At 45.9% G+C, this 19,143-nt stretch overlaps 2 protein-coding genes across 24 annotated transcripts in view; one reads left to right on the top strand and one right to left on the bottom strand.

Annotated features, from left to right (window-relative positions):
- The window catches only part of LOC118379085 (rho GTPase-activating protein 20-like), a 24,460-nt gene extending 10,744 nt beyond the window's left edge, over positions 1-13,716 (top strand). Inside the window, exons 2-15 of one of the 23 annotated variants that reach the window (XM_052499680.1) lie at positions 421-506; positions 2,038-2,208; positions 2,351-2,500; positions 4,691-4,732; positions 4,842-5,010; positions 5,127-5,193; positions 5,290-5,478; positions 5,706-5,887; positions 6,906-7,070; positions 8,034-8,158; positions 9,122-9,311; positions 10,255-10,357; positions 10,575-11,560; positions 11,663-13,716. In XM_052499680.1, coding sequence (XP_052355640.1) covers positions 421-506; positions 2,038-2,208; positions 2,351-2,500; positions 4,691-4,732; positions 4,842-5,010; positions 5,127-5,193; positions 5,290-5,478; positions 5,706-5,887; positions 6,906-7,070; positions 8,034-8,158; positions 9,122-9,311; positions 10,255-10,357; positions 10,575-11,560; positions 11,663-12,493 — 3,456 coding nt within the window. In that variant the 3' untranslated portion in view covers positions 12,494-13,716. Of the gene's footprint in view, positions 1-420; positions 507-2,037; positions 2,209-2,350; positions 2,501-2,908; positions 2,951-2,989; positions 3,032-3,070; positions 3,113-3,151; positions 3,194-3,232; positions 3,275-3,313; positions 3,356-3,394; positions 3,437-3,475; positions 3,518-3,556; positions 3,599-3,637; positions 3,680-3,718; positions 3,761-3,799; positions 3,842-3,880; positions 3,923-3,961; positions 4,004-4,042; positions 4,085-4,123; positions 4,166-4,204; positions 4,247-4,285; positions 4,328-4,366; positions 4,409-4,447; positions 4,490-4,528; positions 4,571-4,609; positions 4,652-4,690; positions 4,733-4,841; positions 5,011-5,126; positions 5,194-5,289; positions 5,479-5,705; positions 5,888-6,905; positions 7,071-8,033; positions 8,159-9,121; positions 9,312-10,254; positions 10,358-10,574; positions 11,561-11,662 lie in introns of all 23 variants that reach the window. The other 22 variants (XM_052499683.1, XM_052499685.1, XM_052499686.1 and 19 more) reach the window with 22 other exon arrangements.
- A 1,562-nt stretch (positions 13,717-15,278) lies between these two features.
- On the bottom strand, positions 15,279-19,069 carry LOC118379081 (adrenodoxin-like). Its single transcript, XM_035766091.2, has 4 exons — positions 18,521-19,069; positions 17,783-17,907; positions 17,518-17,647; positions 15,279-16,973 (listed from the first exon to the last, which is right to left on the bottom strand). Exons 1-4 carry the CDS (start codon positions 18,697-18,699, stop codon positions 16,865-16,867), a joined length of 543 nt encoding a protein of 180 aa, XP_035621984.1. The 5' UTR covers positions 18,700-19,069; the 3' UTR covers positions 15,279-16,864.
- Between the last annotated feature and the right edge of the window lie 74 nt (positions 19,070-19,143).

Below are 19,143 nucleotides of genomic sequence, written 5' to 3'. Positions count from 1 at the left end.
CTCTCTCTCTCTCCTCTCTCTCTCTCTGTTTCCCTTCATCTCCACCCCTATCATACCCCTCTGTCTCTCTCCTATCTCTCTCTCTGTTTCACTCCATCTCCACCCCTATCATACCTCTCTGTCTCTCTCCTCTCTCTCTCTCTGTTCCCCTCCATCTCCACCCCTATCATACCTCTCTCTCTCTCTCCTCTCTCTCTCTCTGTTCCCCTCCATCTCCACCCTATCATACCTCTCTCTCTCTCTCTCCTCTCTCTCTCTCTGTTTCCCTCCATCTCCACCCCTATCATACCCCTCTCTCTCCTCTCTCTCTATGTTTCCCTCCATCTCCACCCCTATCATACCTCTCTCTCTCTCTCTCCTCTCTCTCTCTGTTTCCCTCCATCTCCACCCCTATCATACCCCTCTCTCTCTCCTCCACAGAGGATGAAGTCTCTGAGCCATCGTCGACAGTCCGCTCCCTCTTTGGTCATCAACAAAGCCCTGACCAGATCCAGAACTTTCTCCAGGTATGTTGTGGGACCAGGGACATTTCACATAAACTAGGTGTAAAGGTCAAATCATAGCTCAACAAAAATGACACAACTCAACGTTTCCTGCAAATCTCCCATCAATATCACACTCGGAGCTTGAGTTAAGTGGGTTTTCCAGTTAGGATTCAGCTCTCAAGGTAGAGCTCTAAGTCAACAGTTTCCATTCTATTTCTATGGTTCTCTCTTGGCTAGAGAAGTGGCCATGGGTTGTGATAATCATAGATTAGAGAGGTCAAGGGTCACACTGGCTGAACATGAGGAGACAGTCTGTGTGAGTTTGTGTGTGCGTGCGAGTGAGTGTCTATGTGTGTGCATGTGTGTTTTTGTAAGTGTGTGTGTACGTGAGTACCCTGGTCAAAATGAAGGAGACAGCAGTGCACTCTTTAAAAAAATAAAAACAGTTTCTTAGGCTCTCCCCATAGGAGAACCCTCTGTAGAAAGGGTTTCACCTGGAACCAAAAAGGGTTCTTCAAAGGGTTCTCCAATGGGTACAGTCTTTTAGGTTCTAGATAACAGCCTTTTTTTCTAAGAGTGTGTTATCAGTCTGAGTTAGCTGTCTGAAGGGACTGACCCAAACAGCGAGACAGACCAGACATCCTCCTCCCAGCCTGGATGTGTGACAGGGTCATTACTGCTTAGACGACCCCTGGGACTCTGAGCTGTGATTGAGAGGAGTGGAAGGAGCTGGACCAAGTTTTTAATTGAGTGAGAGTTGCACCTACGTCTTCCAAATACTCTGAGGGGTGATCTCATAATCTGCACCACACTACATACGCTTAACAGGAAGGAGTGGAACGACTTCATTACTAAGAGAGGAATAGAGTTTTTCCATCTGTTTGTGTGTGTGTTCACATGCTATATGTCAAGGCAGTTGTGAAATGAATGGTTCACATTGATCTCCAGTTGTTGTTATACACACACACACACACACACACACACACACACACACACACACACACACACACACACACACACACACACACACACACACACACACACACACACACACACACACACACACACACACACACACACACACACCAAGCTCCTAGTCCTAGAGTGGTTCTCCTCTCAGGCATCGCTAATCCTCTCAGATAGCTAATCCATCCCAATCAGGATCTGGGATCTATTAATATCCCTGGCTTTGACCCTCTGTCCAGGGCAGTGAATAACCATATTAAAGACATACTGGAGGTGTGTTCATCCGCCCTGGTGACTACTAACCTAACTGACCCCTTTCACAGCAGGGTCACATTCCATTTAATCCAACAGTTCAACCACATACCCCATAATGTTGATTCCCTGAACTAAAGTTCCTGCATACATTTTTGACCTTTTTTTAACATTGTTTCGGTTGTATAATTTGGTTACGAAATAATATATTTATTTATTTTGGAAAACTGTGTTTAGATTGGATGTATATGTATATTTTCTACCCAGATTTAGATTGGATGTATATTTTCTACCCAGATTTAGATTGGATGTATACCTGATATTTTCTCCCCAGAGAGAGCTTCCTGGTTCCTGTGTGTCCAGAGACGTGCCCATTGGTCCAGTCGTTCCTGTGTCCTAATAGGGTGTTCCTCCTGCACGACCACGTCACGCTGAAGACAGGGCTGCAGACTCAGGACAGAGACCTCTTCCTCTTCACCGACATCTTCATCATCGCCAAGTCCAAGTAAGAGCGAGAGAGGGAGGAGGAAGGTGGGAGATAGAGGGGGTAAAGAGAGAGAAAGATGAGGAGGATGACAGAAGGGCAGTGAATGAAAATGAGTGTGTGTGTGTGTGTGTCTCTGACATCTGTTGTTTGTCATCCTCAGGTCTCCCACACACTTCAAGCTGAAGGCCCAGGTGTGTGTGGGTGAGATGTGGACAGCCCAGTGTATGGAGGACGTATGTGAGGGCAGCACCAACCCAGAGAGGAGCTTCGTCATGGGCTGGCCCACCTGCAACTGTGTGGTCACCTTCAGGTACACAACAGACATTCTGGGTCTGCACTCTGCACTGCGTATTTCTGAGCAGTGAAGCATTGCTTATATATACACAGCAGGGAGGCTGGTGGGAGGAGCTATTGGAGGATGGGCTCATTGTAATGTAATTAATGGAACTGAGTCAAGCATGTGGTTTCCATATGCTTGACATGTTTGATACCGTTCCATTTACTCCATTCCAGCCATTACAATGAGTCTGTCCTCCTGTAGCTCCTCCCACCAGCCTCCTCCGATAAACATTATGACCGTTATAGGTTGTATATATTTCAACCTGGTACATTTTTACAGGTGGTTCTATAAGTTGATGTAGAAAGTGTTTAGGTTCTTATTTGACATGTTTGGGTTGCTCGTGTTGTTGTTTTGACATTTATGGTTTATCTTTACCAGCTCTGAGGTCCAGAAGGAGAGATGGCTCTCCATGTTCAAAAGGTGAGCAACAGACAAGCCTTCATGGTTTATCTTTACCAGCTCTGAGGTCCAGAAGGAGAGATGGCTCTCCATGTTCAAAAGGTGAGCAACAGACAAGCCTTCATGGTTTATCTTTACCAGCTCTGAGGTCCAGAAGGAGAGATGGCTCTCCATGTTCAAAAGGTGAGCAACAGACAAGGCTTCATGGTTTATCTTTACCAGCTCTGAGGTCCAGAAGGAGAGATGGCTCTCCATGCTCAAAAGGTGAGCAACAGACAAGCCTTCATGGTTTATCTTTATCAGCTCTGAGGTCCAGAAGGAGAGATGGCTCTCCATGTTCAAAAGGTGAGCAACAGACAAGGCTTCATGGTTTATCTTTACCAGCTCTGAGGTCCAGAAGGAGAGATGGCTCTCCATGTTCAAAAGGTGAGCAACAGACAAGGCTTCATGGTTTATCTTTACCAGCTCTGAGGTCCAGAAGGAGAGATGGCTCTCCATGCTCAAAAGGTGAGCAACAGACAAGGCTTCATGGTTTATCTTTACCAGCTCTGAGGTCCAGAAGGAGAGATGGCTCTCCATGCTCAAAAGGTGAGCAACAGACAAGCCTTCATGGTTTATCTTTACCAGCTCTGAGGTCCAGAAGGAGAGATGGCTCTCCATGTTCAAAAGGTGAGCAACAGACAAGCCTTCATGGTTTATCTTTACCAGCTCTGAGGTCCAGAAGGAGAGATGGCTCTCCATGTTCAAAAGGTGAGCAACAGACAAGCCTTCATGGTTTATCTTTACCAGCTCTGAGGTCCAGAAGGAGAGATGGCTCTCCATGCTCAAAAGGTGAGCAACAGACAAGCCTTCATGGTTTATCTTTACCAGCTCTGAGGTCCAGAAGGAGAGATGGCTCTCCATGCTCAAAAGGTGAGCAACAGACAAGGCTTCATGGTTTATCTTTACCAGCTCTGAGGTCCAGAAGGAGAGATGGCTCTCCATGTTCAAAAGGTGAGCAACAGACAAGCCTTCATGGTTTATCTTTACCAGCTCTGAGGTCCAGAAGGAGAGATGGCTCTCCATGCTCAAAAGGTGAGCAACAGACAAGCCTTCATGGTTTATCTTTACCAGCTCTGAGGTCCAGAAGGAGAGATGGCTCTCCATGTTCAAAAGGTGAGCAACAGACAAGGCTTCATGGTTTATCTTTACCAGCTCTGAGGTCCAGAAGGAGAGATGGCTCTCCATGTTCAAAAGGTGAGCAACAGACAAGGCTTCATGGTTTATCTTTACCAGCTCTGAGGTCCAGAAGGAGAGATGGCTCTCCATGCTCAAAAGGTGAGCAACAGACAAGCCTTCATGGTTTATCTTTACCAGCTCTGAGGTCCAGAAGGAGAGATGGCTCTCCATGCTCAAAAGGTGAGCAACAGACAAGCCTTCATGGTTTATCTTTACCAGCTCTGAGGTCCAGAAGGAGAGATGGCTCTCCATGTTCAAAAGGTGAGCAACAGACAAGCCTTCATGGTTTATCTTTACCAGCTCTGAGGTCCAGAAGGAGAGATGGCTCTCCATGTTCAAAAGGTGAGCAACAGACAAGGCTTCATGGTTTATCTTTACCAGCTCTGAGGTCCAGAAGGAGAGATGGCTCTCCATGTTCAAAAGGTGAGCAACAGACAAGGCTTCATGGTTTATCTTTACCAGCTCTGAGGTCCAGAAGGAGAGATGGCTCTCCATGTTCAAAAGGTGAGCAACAGACAAGGCTTCATGGTTTATCTTTACCAGCTCTGAGGTCCAGAAGGAGAGATGGCTCTCCATGTTCAAAAGGTGAGCAACAGACAAGCCTTCATGGTTTCTTCTACTGTAAACGTATGTTGACGCGTGTCCAGTATGTGTTCTCCCTGTGGGCTGGATCCTAACTTTCCTGTTTTTCTAGTCGATTAAAAGAGGAGAAGGAAAAGGATGATCCTAAAACCATTCCACTGAAGGTGTTTGGGAAAGGCATCGGGAGTTGTGCTCAGGTCGTCAGTAAGACCTTGGGTGTCAGTAACTCTGATTCAGCCAATGAGGTTGTCCGACTCGCTCTTCAACAGTTTGGTGTCACGGTGTGTATAGAGAGATACTGTTTTTTTTGTGTCTTGTGTTGTTGTTATCTTGACTAATGTAGTTTTTTTAGTGTTTTTATCTTGGTTCTTAGAATATCTTTGTCTGTGTTCCATAGAGCTGTGTGAAGGACTACCAGCTGTGGGTAAGCTCCAAGAGGGACAACGCCCCTTACCCTCTCATTGGTGAGATTCTAACTAAGGTCTTGCCTGGAACTAGCCTGGAACTAAATCCTACTGGAACCCCTGACCTCTGACCTTTATGCCCTAACCCTCTCCCAGGTCATGAGTTCCCTTTCAGTATCCAGATGAGTCATATGCGGGAGCCCCTGGCCCATCCGGGCCGCAGGGACACAGTTCCACCTCCAGACAGACAGAGGGCGATGCACCGCGACCAGGTACAGGTGGACAAACAGTGCCAGTTCATCCTAAAGACCCGATGCAGCTCAACAACAACAACGCATGTGATTGGTGAGGACTGAGGAGGTGCTTAATGTACTAATACTAGTCTATAAAAGGTTTATTAATGGTCTATTACTGGTCTGTTACTGATGGTCCAAGATTGGCTCGTTTTTGCTGTCACGCTTTCTCTTGTTACTCTATTGATTCCCTTTCTTTCCTCTCTCCTGTGTCGCACTGCAAATGATTTGATCTCTCTGTTGTGACCACGTCCTGTCTGACCTGACATCTCTCTCCAGTAGACCCAGCTCAGAAGCCCTTCAAGCGAAGGCGTTCTCTCATCAACTGGGCTTTCTGGAAAGGCTCCAATCCTAACCTCCACAGTTCCTCTACAAACCTCTCCTCCCCTGCCCCCGGCTACCTGTTTGGCCAATCGCTGAGCACCATCTGTTGGGACAACTCCCTGCCCAAGCCCGTCATGGTGAGTGAGGCGATGATGTCACAGTGACTTCAGAATGACATCATCACAGTGATTTGAGGAAGTCGGTTGAAAATGTATCAATCTCATCTGCAACCTCTGTCTCTCTCTCTGACACTCTCTCTGTCTCTCTCTCTGTCTCTCTCTCTGTCTCTCTCTCTCTCTCTCTGTCTCTCTCTCTGTCTCTCTCTCTCTCTCTCTCTCTCTCTCTCTCTCTCTCTCTCTCTCTCTGTCACTCTCTCTGTCTCTCTCTCTGTCTCTCTGTCTCTCTCTCTGTCACTCTCTCTGTCTCTCTCTGTCTCTCTGTCTCTCTCTCTGTCACTCTCTCTGTCTCTCTCTCTGTCTCTCTCTGTCTCTCTCTCTCTCTCTCTCTCTCTCTCTGTCACTCTCCCTGTCACTCTCTCTGTCTCTCTCTCTGTCTCTCTCTCTGTCACTCTCTCTGTCTCTCTCTCTGTCACTCTCTCTGTCTCTCTCTCTGTCTCTCTCTCTCTGTCTCTGTCACTCTCTCTGTCACTCTCTCTGTCACTCTCTCTGTCTCTCTCTCTGTCACTCTCTCTGTCTCTCTCTGTCACTCTCTCTCTCTCTCTCTCTCTCTCTCTCTCTCTCTCTCTCTCTGTCACTCTCTCTCTCTCTCTGTCTCTGTCACTCTCTCTGTCTCTCTCTTTGTCACTCTCTCTGTCTCTCTCTCTGTCACGCTCTCTGTCTCTCTCTCTCTCTCTGTCTCTGTCTCTGTCACTCTCTCTGTCTCTCTCTCTGTCTCTCTCTCTGTCACTCTCTCTGTCTCTCTCTCTGTCTCTCTCTCTCTCTGTCTCTGTCTCTCTCTCTGTCTCTCTGTCACTCTCTGTCTCTCTGTCTCTCTGTCTCTGTCTCTGTCACTCTCTCTGTCTCTGTCACTCTCTCTGTCATTCTCTCTGTCTCTCTCTCTGTCACTCTCTCTGTCTCTCTCTCTCTCTCTCTCTGTCTCTGTCACTCTCTCTGTCTCTCTCTCTGTCACTCTCTCTGTCTCTCTCTCTGTCACTAGGACATGCTGGTGTTTCTGTACAACGAGGGTCCGTTCACGCGGGGGATATTCCGACGGTCAGCGGGGGCGAGGGCGTGTCGTGAACTCAGGGACAGACTGGACTCTGGGGCTCAGGATGTCCCGCTGTCACGGGAGCACGTCTTCATCATCGCTGCTGTGTTTAAGGTCCACTCTCTAAAACACGCTAGACAACTCTGAAGTCTGTGGCAGAATTACATCAATTATACCAATGTTGTGATGTGTTATGTAGGCCTTATGGCAGGCGGAGGGTTCAAGTGAAGTGGAACCAAATGTACTTTCATCACCTGAGGAAAAACAGGTTTAACCTTTGTGCTTAGTAGACCTGGTCACCTTGTAGGACCGTGGCAGATGAAGCTGTAAAGAAACATGCGGCTGTCAGATTGATGCTGTAGTATTGAGGTTGGGGCAAAAAAACACTCAAATAACCACCTTAAACTATATAACTGATCAATGCACCATCAAACCAGGTCATTTAATGCTTTAAAATGGCTGCAGAAGTGCAATTTCTTACCGATCTCTAGAGCTTCCGACCTGTGAAATGACATCAACACATACAGGGGGAGTTACTGGCTAGCTACAGCGGCTCCATTTAGCTAACGAACGAGCTACGTCAGTCATGGCGAGCATGACCAGAATGACACGTCGATGGACCACCAACGGCACACTCCATTTTCTGTTTGAAAATTGAGAAAGAGGCGGAGTTGGACTGTTTTTCGTGCCCAAAGTCGACCTTTGAGCCTTGTGAATGACTAATGTCAGGGAAGGACATTGTCCTTGCTTGCCAAGTGTTACATTACACCTGTGCCCTTGTGGTGTGTTGTTGTTGTCAATCCAATTATCGACTCATATCTCTATGGGTGACACATACGAGCCCGTTGCAATGCAGCACAGGCTGTGCCAAAAACTATAGCTAAACAGAGATAAGGTTGTCCAATTGAATCTGTAGCTCATAATCTGGTTGAGATCCACTGAGTGAGTCTGAAGACGTTAACAGTTACATCTAAAACTTCACCTCAAAATGAACTTCAATGACATTTTACTGTTGTATATTTTTTCCACTATAAATTGTGTCAGTCTAGTGACTCTGGTCTCTGTCTCGACATTCAGGACTTCCTGAGGAACATTCCGGGCAGTCTGCTGTGTTCCGACCTCTATGAACAGTGGATGGATGTGATGGAGGAAGCAGAATCGGAGGAGGCAGAGGAGGAGGAGCAGGCACAGGATATAACGAGGTAGACAGACACTTTCCATCCTCACCTGTATCAGCAGTAGCCTACTCGCCCAGTAATAGGCTGAGTAATGAACGAGGTGATTTAGTTATGAAAGGGAAACTCCTCTATAGGGTTTTAAGAGTGCCAGGATCCACTGCTTCCCTCAGCTCAGTGTTCTAATCATAGAGAGTTTTGTCTCAATGGTTCACAGAGCTTTTCAGCTAGCTCCTCTAAACAGGCAGAGCACAGGGTTAGGGACAGCCTCAGCATGACTGTAGAACACTTTAAAGTAGGAAAATATTGGGCAAACTGAATATTCCTCCTGGGCATTCAACTATTTGTTATCGATTCGTTCCACCCAGTCACAAGGGAGCCGCGTGAGTGAGTGAGTGAGTGAGTGAGTGAGTGAGTGAGTGAGTGAGTGAGTGAGTGAGTGAGTGAGTGAGTGAGTGAGTGAGTGAGTGAAAGAGAGAAAGAGAGAAAGAGAGAAAGAGAGAGTGTGTGAACTGTTATGTTATCATTCATTTCTGTGCTGGAAAGCAGAGTCCATGTTCAGAGGTAGCCCTTTAAGACAGATCTAGGATCAGATTACCACGTTACTTGACTCCTAATCATAACCATCAGGCTAATGAGAAACATCTGACCACGTATCAGTCATTAGGGGCAGCTTGTACCTACACAAATCTAATCAAGTTGTATTATTTGTATTGTGTTGTGTTTTAAATGTGTGTGACTGTCCTTGTCTATCAGTGTTTTGTTACGAGTCATGTGTTGTGTTTTTTGTCATGTGTTGTAGTCCCAGGAAGAGTTGCTGCTGCTTCTACAAAAGCTAATAAGGATCCAAATAAACAAATAAATAAACAAACCAGCGTCTGGAGTTTTTCCTGTCAGGGAAAACTCCAGACCCTGTTCATACTGTAAATAATACACATTTTGATAACCAATAATAACCTTTGACCCATCTGTGACCCTACTTCACTGCAGGCTGATTGGTCTACTGCCCAAAGAGAACGCCCTGTTGCTACGCCACGTGGTCGCCGTGCTGCACGGTATCCAGGAAAACGCCCATGACAACCAGATGAATGCCTTCAACCTGTCTGTGTGCATTGCTCCCAGCATGCTCTGGGCTCCGGGCCCCAGCAGCCCCGAGGCGGAGGGGGAGGGCGCCAAGAAGGTGAGGGGACGACTGGAGGGGTAATCCACATAAGCACTTTCCCTTGACCTCTAACCTTTATCTAGGCTAGGCTCCACTTAAGCCTTTATCCTGTAACCTAGTGAATGGTCACTCAAACACTGGAAAACCACAGTAGAGTAACAGTTAACATGTAGCTGGGAACTCAACAGTAATGAGAAGGTAGCTGGAAACATAATGGGCTCGCTAGGAAATATGCAACGCTTTTCCTTCAGCCTGCAGGGTCAGCACTGTTCTCACACTCGTCTTGCGGTGCACACACACACACACACACACACACACACACACACACACACACACACACACACACACACACACACACACACACACACACACACACACACAACTCCTTCCCTCACAATGGGTGTTGTTTTTTCTCTAATAGTGTAGCAGTTAATTCTAATTCTATGGCTAACAGATTTGTCTGACGGCTCTGCTAACATAGCAAAAATGTATTTATGCAACAAAGTCTTAGGTTACAAGTAAGTTCATGTGTTCCATAGCCAGTTCAATAGCCCCTAGAAGCTTATCTCACGTGCCGAGACTGAAAATACAGACAGAGCGACATCAATGTAACCATCAGAGCCATTTTGGTGCTGCATTTGTGTCAGTTCATCACCATATCAACGGAATGTCCAACCCACTCGGAATAGATTGTTCTTTCTCTGAGAAGGTTATCTGGTAAATTCCCATCACTCACGTCACTCCTGCGTTCCTGTTTCATGCAGTTAGAAAGCTGTGAAGCCCTTTTTCCTAAGAATAGACCCACTTCTCTATCTTGGAGACTGATTTCTCATGAGAAAAACACGATGTGTCTTAAATGCTAGTTGTTGGTTTAACTCAATGCCTAATAAAAAGATACATAGAGCTCAGTATCTGTAGTAGTTCCTCCAGGTTAAAGACCTGTCCCCTGTCCTGTCCCCAGGTGTGTGACCTGGTGAGGTATATGATAGAACACTGCCAGGAGGTCCTCGGAGAGGATGTCACCTCTGTGTTTGGAGGTCTACCCCGGAAACGTGCCGAATCGGGTATCTCACACACACACACACACACACACACACACACACACACACACACACACACACACACACACACACACACACACACACACACACACACACACACACACACACACTAACATCTCTGCTTATGCAAAGATTCCCCTGCTCAAAAGCACACACCATCTAATTTTCTCCTCTTCCTGTCTGTCCACCTCTATCTCTCTCTTTCTCATTCTCTCCACAGACGTGTCTTCCTTCCACCTGACCGACTCGTCTTATGACAGCCTGGAGAACATGCTGAATGATGACAGCAGTGAGTCTCCATGCCTCCACACCTCACGGCGGCGCTGGAGAGCCAAGCCCCTGCAGGGCAGCCTGGACTCGGTCCTCACCCTGAGTGACTGCGACCAGGAGCAGCCCGACCTGGACACAGACCCCGACACCACAGACCCCAAATCTGGCAACCACCACCACCGTGATACGATCACACAACCTGGATCTGGCAACCTCCTCCAACCCTCAACCCCAGCCGGAGGCAGGACCAGGAAACTCAGCCCAGCTGTGCCCCCCTCCTCCTGTCCCAGCCCCCCAGCTCCTCGGAGGGGGGGGAGGAGGTGCTCAGAGCCGGCCATAGGGTACTCTGTGGCCAGCTTTGTGGCGCAACTGGCAGGGAACACAGACAGGCTGGGTAGCATCGATGACCTGGCTGGAGGTGGGGAGATGTTTCACAATTTACAGAAGGATGGACAGACACAGACACACGGACCCACACACACAGGGGAGTGGAATGGCAGTAAGGGTGTGTGTGAGGGTTCGGGGTCACAAGGTGCACAGACGCCACGCCGGAACGCGAGCTACTCCAGTCTCTCTTCGCCGCCCACCTCCCCCACCCCCACACGCTCCTCAGTGGACTCCCTGGACAGCCTCCTCTCCCACTCCAGCATCCAGTCTGCTCCATTCTGGCAACCCAGGGTGGGACCCAACGCCGCAAGATTGACTCCCTCCCCTGGTCCTCCTGTCCCTCTAACCCCCATACCTTCCCCTACTTCAACCCGTAGTCTACCCATCCCCACCCCGGCTCCAGGCCAGGGGCTCAGTCCCAATATCTCCCCGCCGAAGGAGATCCCTTCCTGGGGTACGCTGAAGGGCTGCAGGGGGCTCCATCCCAACACCTGGTTGAAGAGAGGCCGCAGACTGTCGCTGTCGCAGCAGGAGGATGAGGGGGGTGTGGTGAGTTCCATTACATGTGGTTGTTTATTAGTACTGTTCATTCATGGAATGTCTCTCTCTTTCATACACAGACTCATCAGTTCTCTCTTTCTCTCTCTGTAGGTGGGTCCCACTAACAAGACTCTCCCCACTAGCAAGTCATGTCAGGATAAAGGAGGGCTGAAACAGTCATTTGAGGACCCCCCCAAGTCCAGCCTGGCCAGCTGCCCCCCAAAGGCAGGAGGGTTGCAGAATCGCGGCAGGGTGACCAAGGACCGAAGATCCAGTCAAGGCTCGGTGAGCCCACCATCGCGCCAGAGGTCCCAGGAGCATTTCCACTCCTGCCGCTCTCCCTGCTCCCAGCCCACAGACAGACCCCTCACTGTCAAAGAGCTGAGAGAGATACACAGCCAGGCCTGCGCAGCGAGCAACACAGGATATGACGTCACAAACCAGGGCAGCCGTACCCCTCCCCAACATGTGTTCTTTGGGCAGGGTGGACCCAGCTTGTCCCTAGCCAGGCAGAAGTCCCACTCCCTAGCCCCAGGCATGGAGGGTCTCTCCGGGGGCAGGTGTTCCCAGCGCCGGAGCTCCGAGCCTGGGGCAGCACATCTAGGCGAAGCCCTGGTTCTGGATAAGGCCTCACACCCGGAGAGGCTTCACAGAGAGGCCAAACTGGGTCAGAGGTCAAAGTCAGTGGACGGGTCCCAAGACCTGGGGTTGAAGGTGTCCTGCACGGACCAAAACGGGGCTCCGAAGTTTTGCCTGTCTCCCTCTGCCACCAAGGCCGTGAGGGACTATTTCTCGTCTCATACGCACAGCAATCCCAATAGTGGTCAGCAGGTGGCGCTAGCCCTGATTCAGGGGCAGAGGGAGCGGCTCAGGAGGTGTAGTGATCCCATGCTGGAGCCGGACTTTGACCAACTGCTCTTTGCTGAAGAGTCCTACGTGTGAGACCATCACTGGTTGTGAACAGTCACACTAAATGCTTCTACATACAGCTGTGAATGTACAGGTAGAGTCATTTAGGACCAGAACAGAATCAAAACATAGCGCTTAAGAGAATCACAGATATAACAACCTTCTGCTTATTGTGGACAAACATTCCTATATTTACAATGCACTTTTCTTTTCAGAATCGATTGGTAATAAGACTCTTCTATATTATTATAGATTCTACTAATGTATCATGTACGTATTAGGAGTAGGGAGGGAAGAGGAGTTTCAGATTATGTAATGTGTCGTTTTAGATCGCAGAAGTGAACAAATGTACTTTAGGGATCAGGCTATTTGATTGGATTACATGTGAGATTATTCACAGGGACCCTTGCAGTGAACTGCCTATGATCAGTATAAGATTACTAAAATGTTTACTTGTAAACAAAAATTCCTTACTAAACCGTGTCATATTTAAAATGTATGCGAGGCTGTGATTTTGCATTGACAGTATTTTGTAAATAAAAAAGACGATCTTGACTGCCAATGAAGCAATATTGATAATGACAAAGCAAAGTGCTTCAAGCTTACAGCTGTGGTGTTTCCTCAAAATATTTCTCAAACTCTGTATTTCAATCTGTACTGTATATGTGGCAGGATGTCTGTGAGATGTTGTTCTCTATTCACTCTGTATCGCTGAAGCGTTACTGAGTCTGCGATAGAAATGTAAAGGTAATTTTCAGATTGAGCTGACATACCTTATGCAGCGTTTACCGTGAATGCTGTCTCCACAAAAGCAGGAACGTTGCCTTTAAATTCCATCACGCTGTGAAGTTGAACTTCCACGATGCGGATTGAATAGAGCCCTATGTTTGTATCGCTGTGTTTGTGTCTGAGAAGTATACATTAATTATATAATCTGTATGGTAAATTTACAGCATATGCAGTATGATTGTTTGCTTATTTTCTACATTTGAAGGTATTCATTTCATACTAATTGCTGCCAATTGTGTTATGTGCATTTTCAAAGCTTTCTACACCATAAATTGTGTGTTGTTCTCTTTGTAATTTGTGCCCATAGGATGCTTTAATGTTTAAAGTGTACACGCTGTATTGAGATTGTACACGCTGGCAGATGCCGCCGCTGCTTAATTAAACTGGCTACTACACTCGTTTGATGTGTAATGCATAAGATAATCAGATCATAAAATAAAACAAACCACCTTGGCTAGTAAGACTAATGGTGCCGTTGTTTCGTTTTCTTTGTAATGTTCTCTCAGTCCAGTAGCACCTGGGAAACTGTCTTTTGAAGTTTGTATTAAACTCAACTACACCCAAACTCTACTGAACTCAAGTTCAGCCAATCACCCACTGTCACCTCAATCAGCAGGGCTGGTGCACCCTGGGGACTCCAGAATGCCAGTTTTATGCCAAGCTGTTCTGAATGACTGATGTAAGAACTTATCTAATTAATTCTGCCATGTTGCCAACCAATTAGCATAGCGCAGTAACTTCCAACATAGATCCAGCTAATAATATCTACAAAATGTAGATCAGGGTGACTGTCAGTGACTGACATAAGAGTGCACAACCACATTTCTAAATTGCACGTTGTGTATTCTACTATTATAACTCTCAACAGTACATTGAGCCCCTGACTTGAGTCCCCACCCAAAATGAAATAATATATATTTGTTGTCTACAAAAGGGGGGCCACAGGGTGCCAGTTTCCCAACCCAATGTAGATTGTATGTGTTTCCTGTTTGGAAAGAGATTAGCAGGCATTCGAAATCAACAGATTCTGGTTCTATTGTTTGAAAACGGACTCTTCCCAAAGTAACTATACTGAACAAAAATATAAATGCAACATGGAAAGTGTTGGTCCCATGTTTCATGAGCTGAAATAAAAGATCCCAGACATTTTCAAATATGTACAAAAATATTATTTCTCAAAAATGTGTTTACATCTGTTAGTGAGCATTTCACCTTTGCCAAGATAATCCATCCACCTGACAGGTGTGGCATATCAAGAAGCTGAATAAACAGCATGATCATTACACAGGTGCACCTTGTGTTGGGGAAAATAAACGGCCACTCTAAAAAGTGGTTTTGTCTCAAGTTTGAGGGAGCGTGCAATTGGCATGCTGACTGCAGGAAGGTCCACCAGAGCTGTTGCAAGAGAATAGAATGTTCACTTCTCTACCATAAGCTGCCTCCGTCGTTTTAGAGAATTTGGCAGAACATCCAACCGGCCTCACAACTGTAGACCATGTGTATGGCGTCATGTGGGCGAGCGGGTTTGCTGATGTCAACGTTGTGAACAGAGTGCCCCATGGTGGCATTGGGGTTATGGTATGGGCAGGCATAAGCTACAGACAAACACAATTGCATTTTAATCGACAGCTATTTGAATGCACAGAAATACCATAATGAGATGCCGAGGCCCATTTATTTTAATGTATCTGTGACCAACAGAGGCATATCAGTATTCCCAGTCATGTGAAATCCATAGATTAGGGCCTAATTTATTTCAATTGACAGATTTCCTCATAACTCTGTAACATATTTGAAATTGTCACATGTTGCGTTCATATTTTTTCAGTATACATTAAGAGTGAAGCGTATGAAGGACTGAAGTAATACCCCTTCCTGCTGTGTGTCATTTTCTCATTAAAGAACATGTTGGAGGATCCATTTTCTATGGTTGAGCAATACATCATGTTAGGATAATGGTATATTCCCTTGAGGGTGGTTTCTCTTCAGAGCCAACAACAGGACATGGGACAGACAGAGAGAAACAGACTAATTAGAAAGTCCATTTTAATACAGCATTTCTGACTAGACACAGATGAGTGCTATTTACAATCACGTGGAATATGAAATTAATATTTGATTACACGAGTGGTAGGACAACACTAAAGACAGTAAGGCTACACAACTTGATAAAACAAGGACTAGGGTGGCCATAGAAGTGACAAGATAAGGCATCCTAACCAGTCTCGCCTCTGGCCAGATTAATGGGTGTCATTCTGAAGTCTGGATGGGTGACTTTACAATCCTGTTTCAGCTGGTATTTACTAAGAAACTACATGGTGACAAGCTGCACTTCTTGGTACTTATTTTAAAGAATTCAATACAATTGGTAACGTGTATTGGTCATTGATAATAGCACAACAAACAAAAAACTATTTGAATGTGTTATTTCCAAGTACTCACCAGGGAGGTAGTGGACTATGAAAGTGATCATAACCCCTTACATTCACTGGAGAACATCTACACAGAACAAAAATATAAATGCAACATGTAAAATATTGGTCCCACGTTTCATAAACTGAAAGAAAAGATCCCAGAAATGTTCCATATGCACAAAAAGCATATTTCTCTCAAATTGTGTAAGTACATTTGTTTACATCCATGTTGGTGAGCATTTCTCCTTTGCCAAGATAATCTATCCACCTGACAGGTGTGGCATATCAAGAAGCTGATTAAACAGCATGATCATTACACAGGTGCACCTTGTGCTGGGGGACAATAAAAGGTCACTCTACAATGTGCAGTTTCATCACACAACGTCACAGATGTCTCAAGTTTGAAGGAGCTTGCAATTGGCAGGCTGACTGGAGGAAGGTCTGTTGCCAGATAATAGAATGTTCATCTCTCTAACATAAGCTGCCTCCAACGTTATTTTAGAGAATTTGGCAGAATGTCCAACCGGCCTCACAACCGCAGACCATGTGTATGGCGTCGTGTGGTCGAGCGGTTTGCTGATGTCAATGTTGTGAACAGAGTGCCCCATGGTGGCAGTGGGGTTATGGTATGGGCAGGCATAAGCTACAGACAACCAAAACAATTGCATTTTATCGATGGCAATTTGAATGCACAGAAACATCGTGATGAGATCCTGAGGCCCATTTCTATTAAAATATCTATAACTAACAGAGGCATATCTGTATTCCCAGTCATGTGAAATCCATAGATTAGGGCCTAATTTATTTCAATTGACAGATTTCCTCATTAACTGTAACTCAGTAAAATCTTTGAGATTGTTTCATTAATATTTCTGTTCAGTATATACTACTTCACAACTGTTAAGGACTGGGGGGAGCTGATTAGAGACTTCAATCTAAACTTTCTTCTATTCTCCAGAACCTGCAGAATTATTTGCCAACTTTCCCATTGTTCCCTGTATAAAGTGAATGTAAAACTGTGATGATGGGACTCATTTAAATGTTAACATCACATAATCTCTATAAATACAATGTCTTCCATATCAACATTTATACCAGCATACCACTTAGAATTAGGCATTATTTGGTCATGCTAGTGTTGAAATAAAGCATTGATTTGGGCAAATTTCAGTACATCTATTACTCTGGCCTGGGGTGGCCATTATGAGGACCCGTCTCCACTCTGTCGGATGTCTGCCACACTCTCAGGCACCCTCGCTGTCATCCCTTCCAGGGACCTGGTCAGGCAGATCTGGCAACCCAGGCGGGACCTGGCAGAGAGAGAGAGAGGAAAAAATAAAAGTAGATTATGACAAACATACTTAAAAATGTCATAAAGCTATGACCTAACCAAAATGGATCCACTAGACAAAATTGGATAATTGAAGTTGGAGAGTGAGGAGGTAATCTTATTCAAGATCTGTGTTTAGGGGGTAACGTTTGGGACAACAGAAGTGAAGTGGGCCAGTGTCACAAGGGGTTCAGTCAACACTCAGCTAATATGATTAGTGAGGTCGTGGCTGTGACCCTTCTCATCTTGCTCTGCCTAAACCAGCAACACAGAACTCAAATCCCCTTCCGATTGGTTGGAAATCAGGCTAGCAACAGTACAAGGCAAACATGTGCCACTGTGTGTTTATCCCTCTGTTCTTGTTCCTCACAATGATTACCTCCTAATCTCAATATAAAGCAATGCTGAGCAGCATAACACTCTGGTTACACTGGTGGCAGTGTGTGTGTGTGTGTGTGTGTGTGTTATTTCACTTGTGCGTCCAATCAATGGGCCTCCAATTCGTGTGTGTGCGTGTGTCTCACGTGTCTGTGAGTCCGTAGGCCAGGTCCAGCATATCCATCTCCTCGTCAGTAATGGGGCCCAGTTTATTATACACGTCTTCCTCAAAGATCAGGTGACAGGTAGAACAGGCCAGTGTCCCCTCACATGCACCTGAGAGACAGACAGAGAAACACACAGAGAGACAGACAGAGAGATCAAAACATCCCATAGAGTGAGAGAGCAGGCAAAACCTACAATAAACAACCATATTAATTAACTTAACCACGTTAACGTAACCCAACTCACCGAACCCATCAAAATCGAGGTCCTGGTCAATAATGACATCTAGGAGAGAGTCTCCAGGAGAGCCTTTGACAGAGATCTTCTCTCCATCTCGATTGGTGAAGTGGACCGTCACCTTATTGTCAGCTCTGCACAGGAACAGACACAAGGGTGCAATAACAGACAGTAGCTGTGGTCATGCTGGGGATTGGGAATACATTGGATTAACATAACACTTTACAGATGCTCAAGGACTTTGTATTGTATGTGGGAAATGGGGAACTCCCATAGACTAGGTAACACCCTCTCAGGACTTCAGTTGCAAATGTACAGGCTGTTTTTGAAGGTGTTTTGGGTTTCTGCACACAAATCCAATGGCTTTAGCATCTATACCAGGATGTGTTGAACAATATTTATACAGTCGTTCCATACTCTACAGTGAGTAACTAGTCCCACAAGCAATCCAGCAATGTCCTGGTCCAACAACTGTTTAGAGATCCTGAACAAAGTCCTGGTTTGATGGCGCTTATCTGCCAGAATGATCAGTCAGTTGTACCTTACCTTTCTACTGAAGTTGACCTTCAGTTCTTGACTTATTTGATGCGATACTAACAAGTGTGTTAACGTTAGCATTCTTCCTAACATGAACTAGTTAAGTTTGCCAATATGACTAGCTAGCAAGTAGCCTAACTAAGCGTGGATACCTTTATAGCTAGTAAGTTAAGTACGTTTGGGGACATGATAGATGACACGATTCCTTACCTAAGAGGTTGTGTGTTGGTGCTAAAATCCCTTACACGAATACAGGCCATTCTATGACCGGCCAATGATAAGTTCCACGACGTTGTGTTTGTTGCTGAAATGAGTGCTTCTGCTTGTCGTAGAGAATTTTCTCGGAACGAAACATGAAATAGTCTTCTTGCCGATGTCATCAGAGCCATTGCTTGGAGATCACGTTCAAAATCTATCTTAAACGGCGGGGAAGAGAGTTCGATTTCGCCTTGTATGAGACCGCTATACAGTACTGACAAAACAAGCTAACTTCATGCTAAATTCAGCTAAAATGGCTATATCTAGCCCTTTGCGTAACCAGCAGACACCGCTGCTCGGTCGGTGTCACGTTTATTGCATAACATCTTAGCTACTGCCATATGGAGGCCATACTGCTACACGATCACTTTGGAAATAAAACCTGAAATATATCTAATTCGTTTCAATGAAATGAGCTTAGCCTCTGGACTATTTCAAAGGCAACGCGCAAGGTTTTACTTTTTTATTTAAAGATCTCAAAACAACTTCCTGGAACAAATTCTGACATGCACTCTCACGTGACCTTACGTGGCCAATCACAAGAGTTTTCTTCGGGTCTTTTTCGGGGCAGTGAA

The sequence above is a fragment of the Oncorhynchus keta genome, chromosome 37, assembly GCF_023373465.1.
Source record: "Oncorhynchus keta strain PuntledgeMale-10-30-2019 chromosome 37, Oket_V2, whole genome shotgun sequence".
Lineage (NCBI taxonomy): Eukaryota > Metazoa > Chordata > Actinopteri > Salmoniformes > Salmonidae > Oncorhynchus > Oncorhynchus keta.
Note: the sequence above shows the minus strand (reverse complement) of the source record. Positions and strands in the feature narration are given on the sequence as shown.

What these genes read in the sequence shown, in the direction of transcription:
- LOC118379081 (XM_035766091.2), bottom strand. Translation starts at nt 18,699, where the DNA reads ATGGCTCTGATGACATCGGCAAGAAGACTATTTCATGTTTCGTTCCGA. An exon ending in ACCAACACACAACCTCTTAG is followed by an intron (nt 17,908 to 18,520) that starts GTAAGGAATCGT and finishes GTTCCTGTGCAG; the next exon opens with AGCTGACAATAAGGTGACGG. An exon ending in GCCTACGGACTCACAGACAC is followed by an intron (nt 16,974 to 17,517) that starts GTGAGACACACG and finishes TCTCTCTGCCAG; the next exon opens with GTCCCGCCTGGGTTGCCAGA.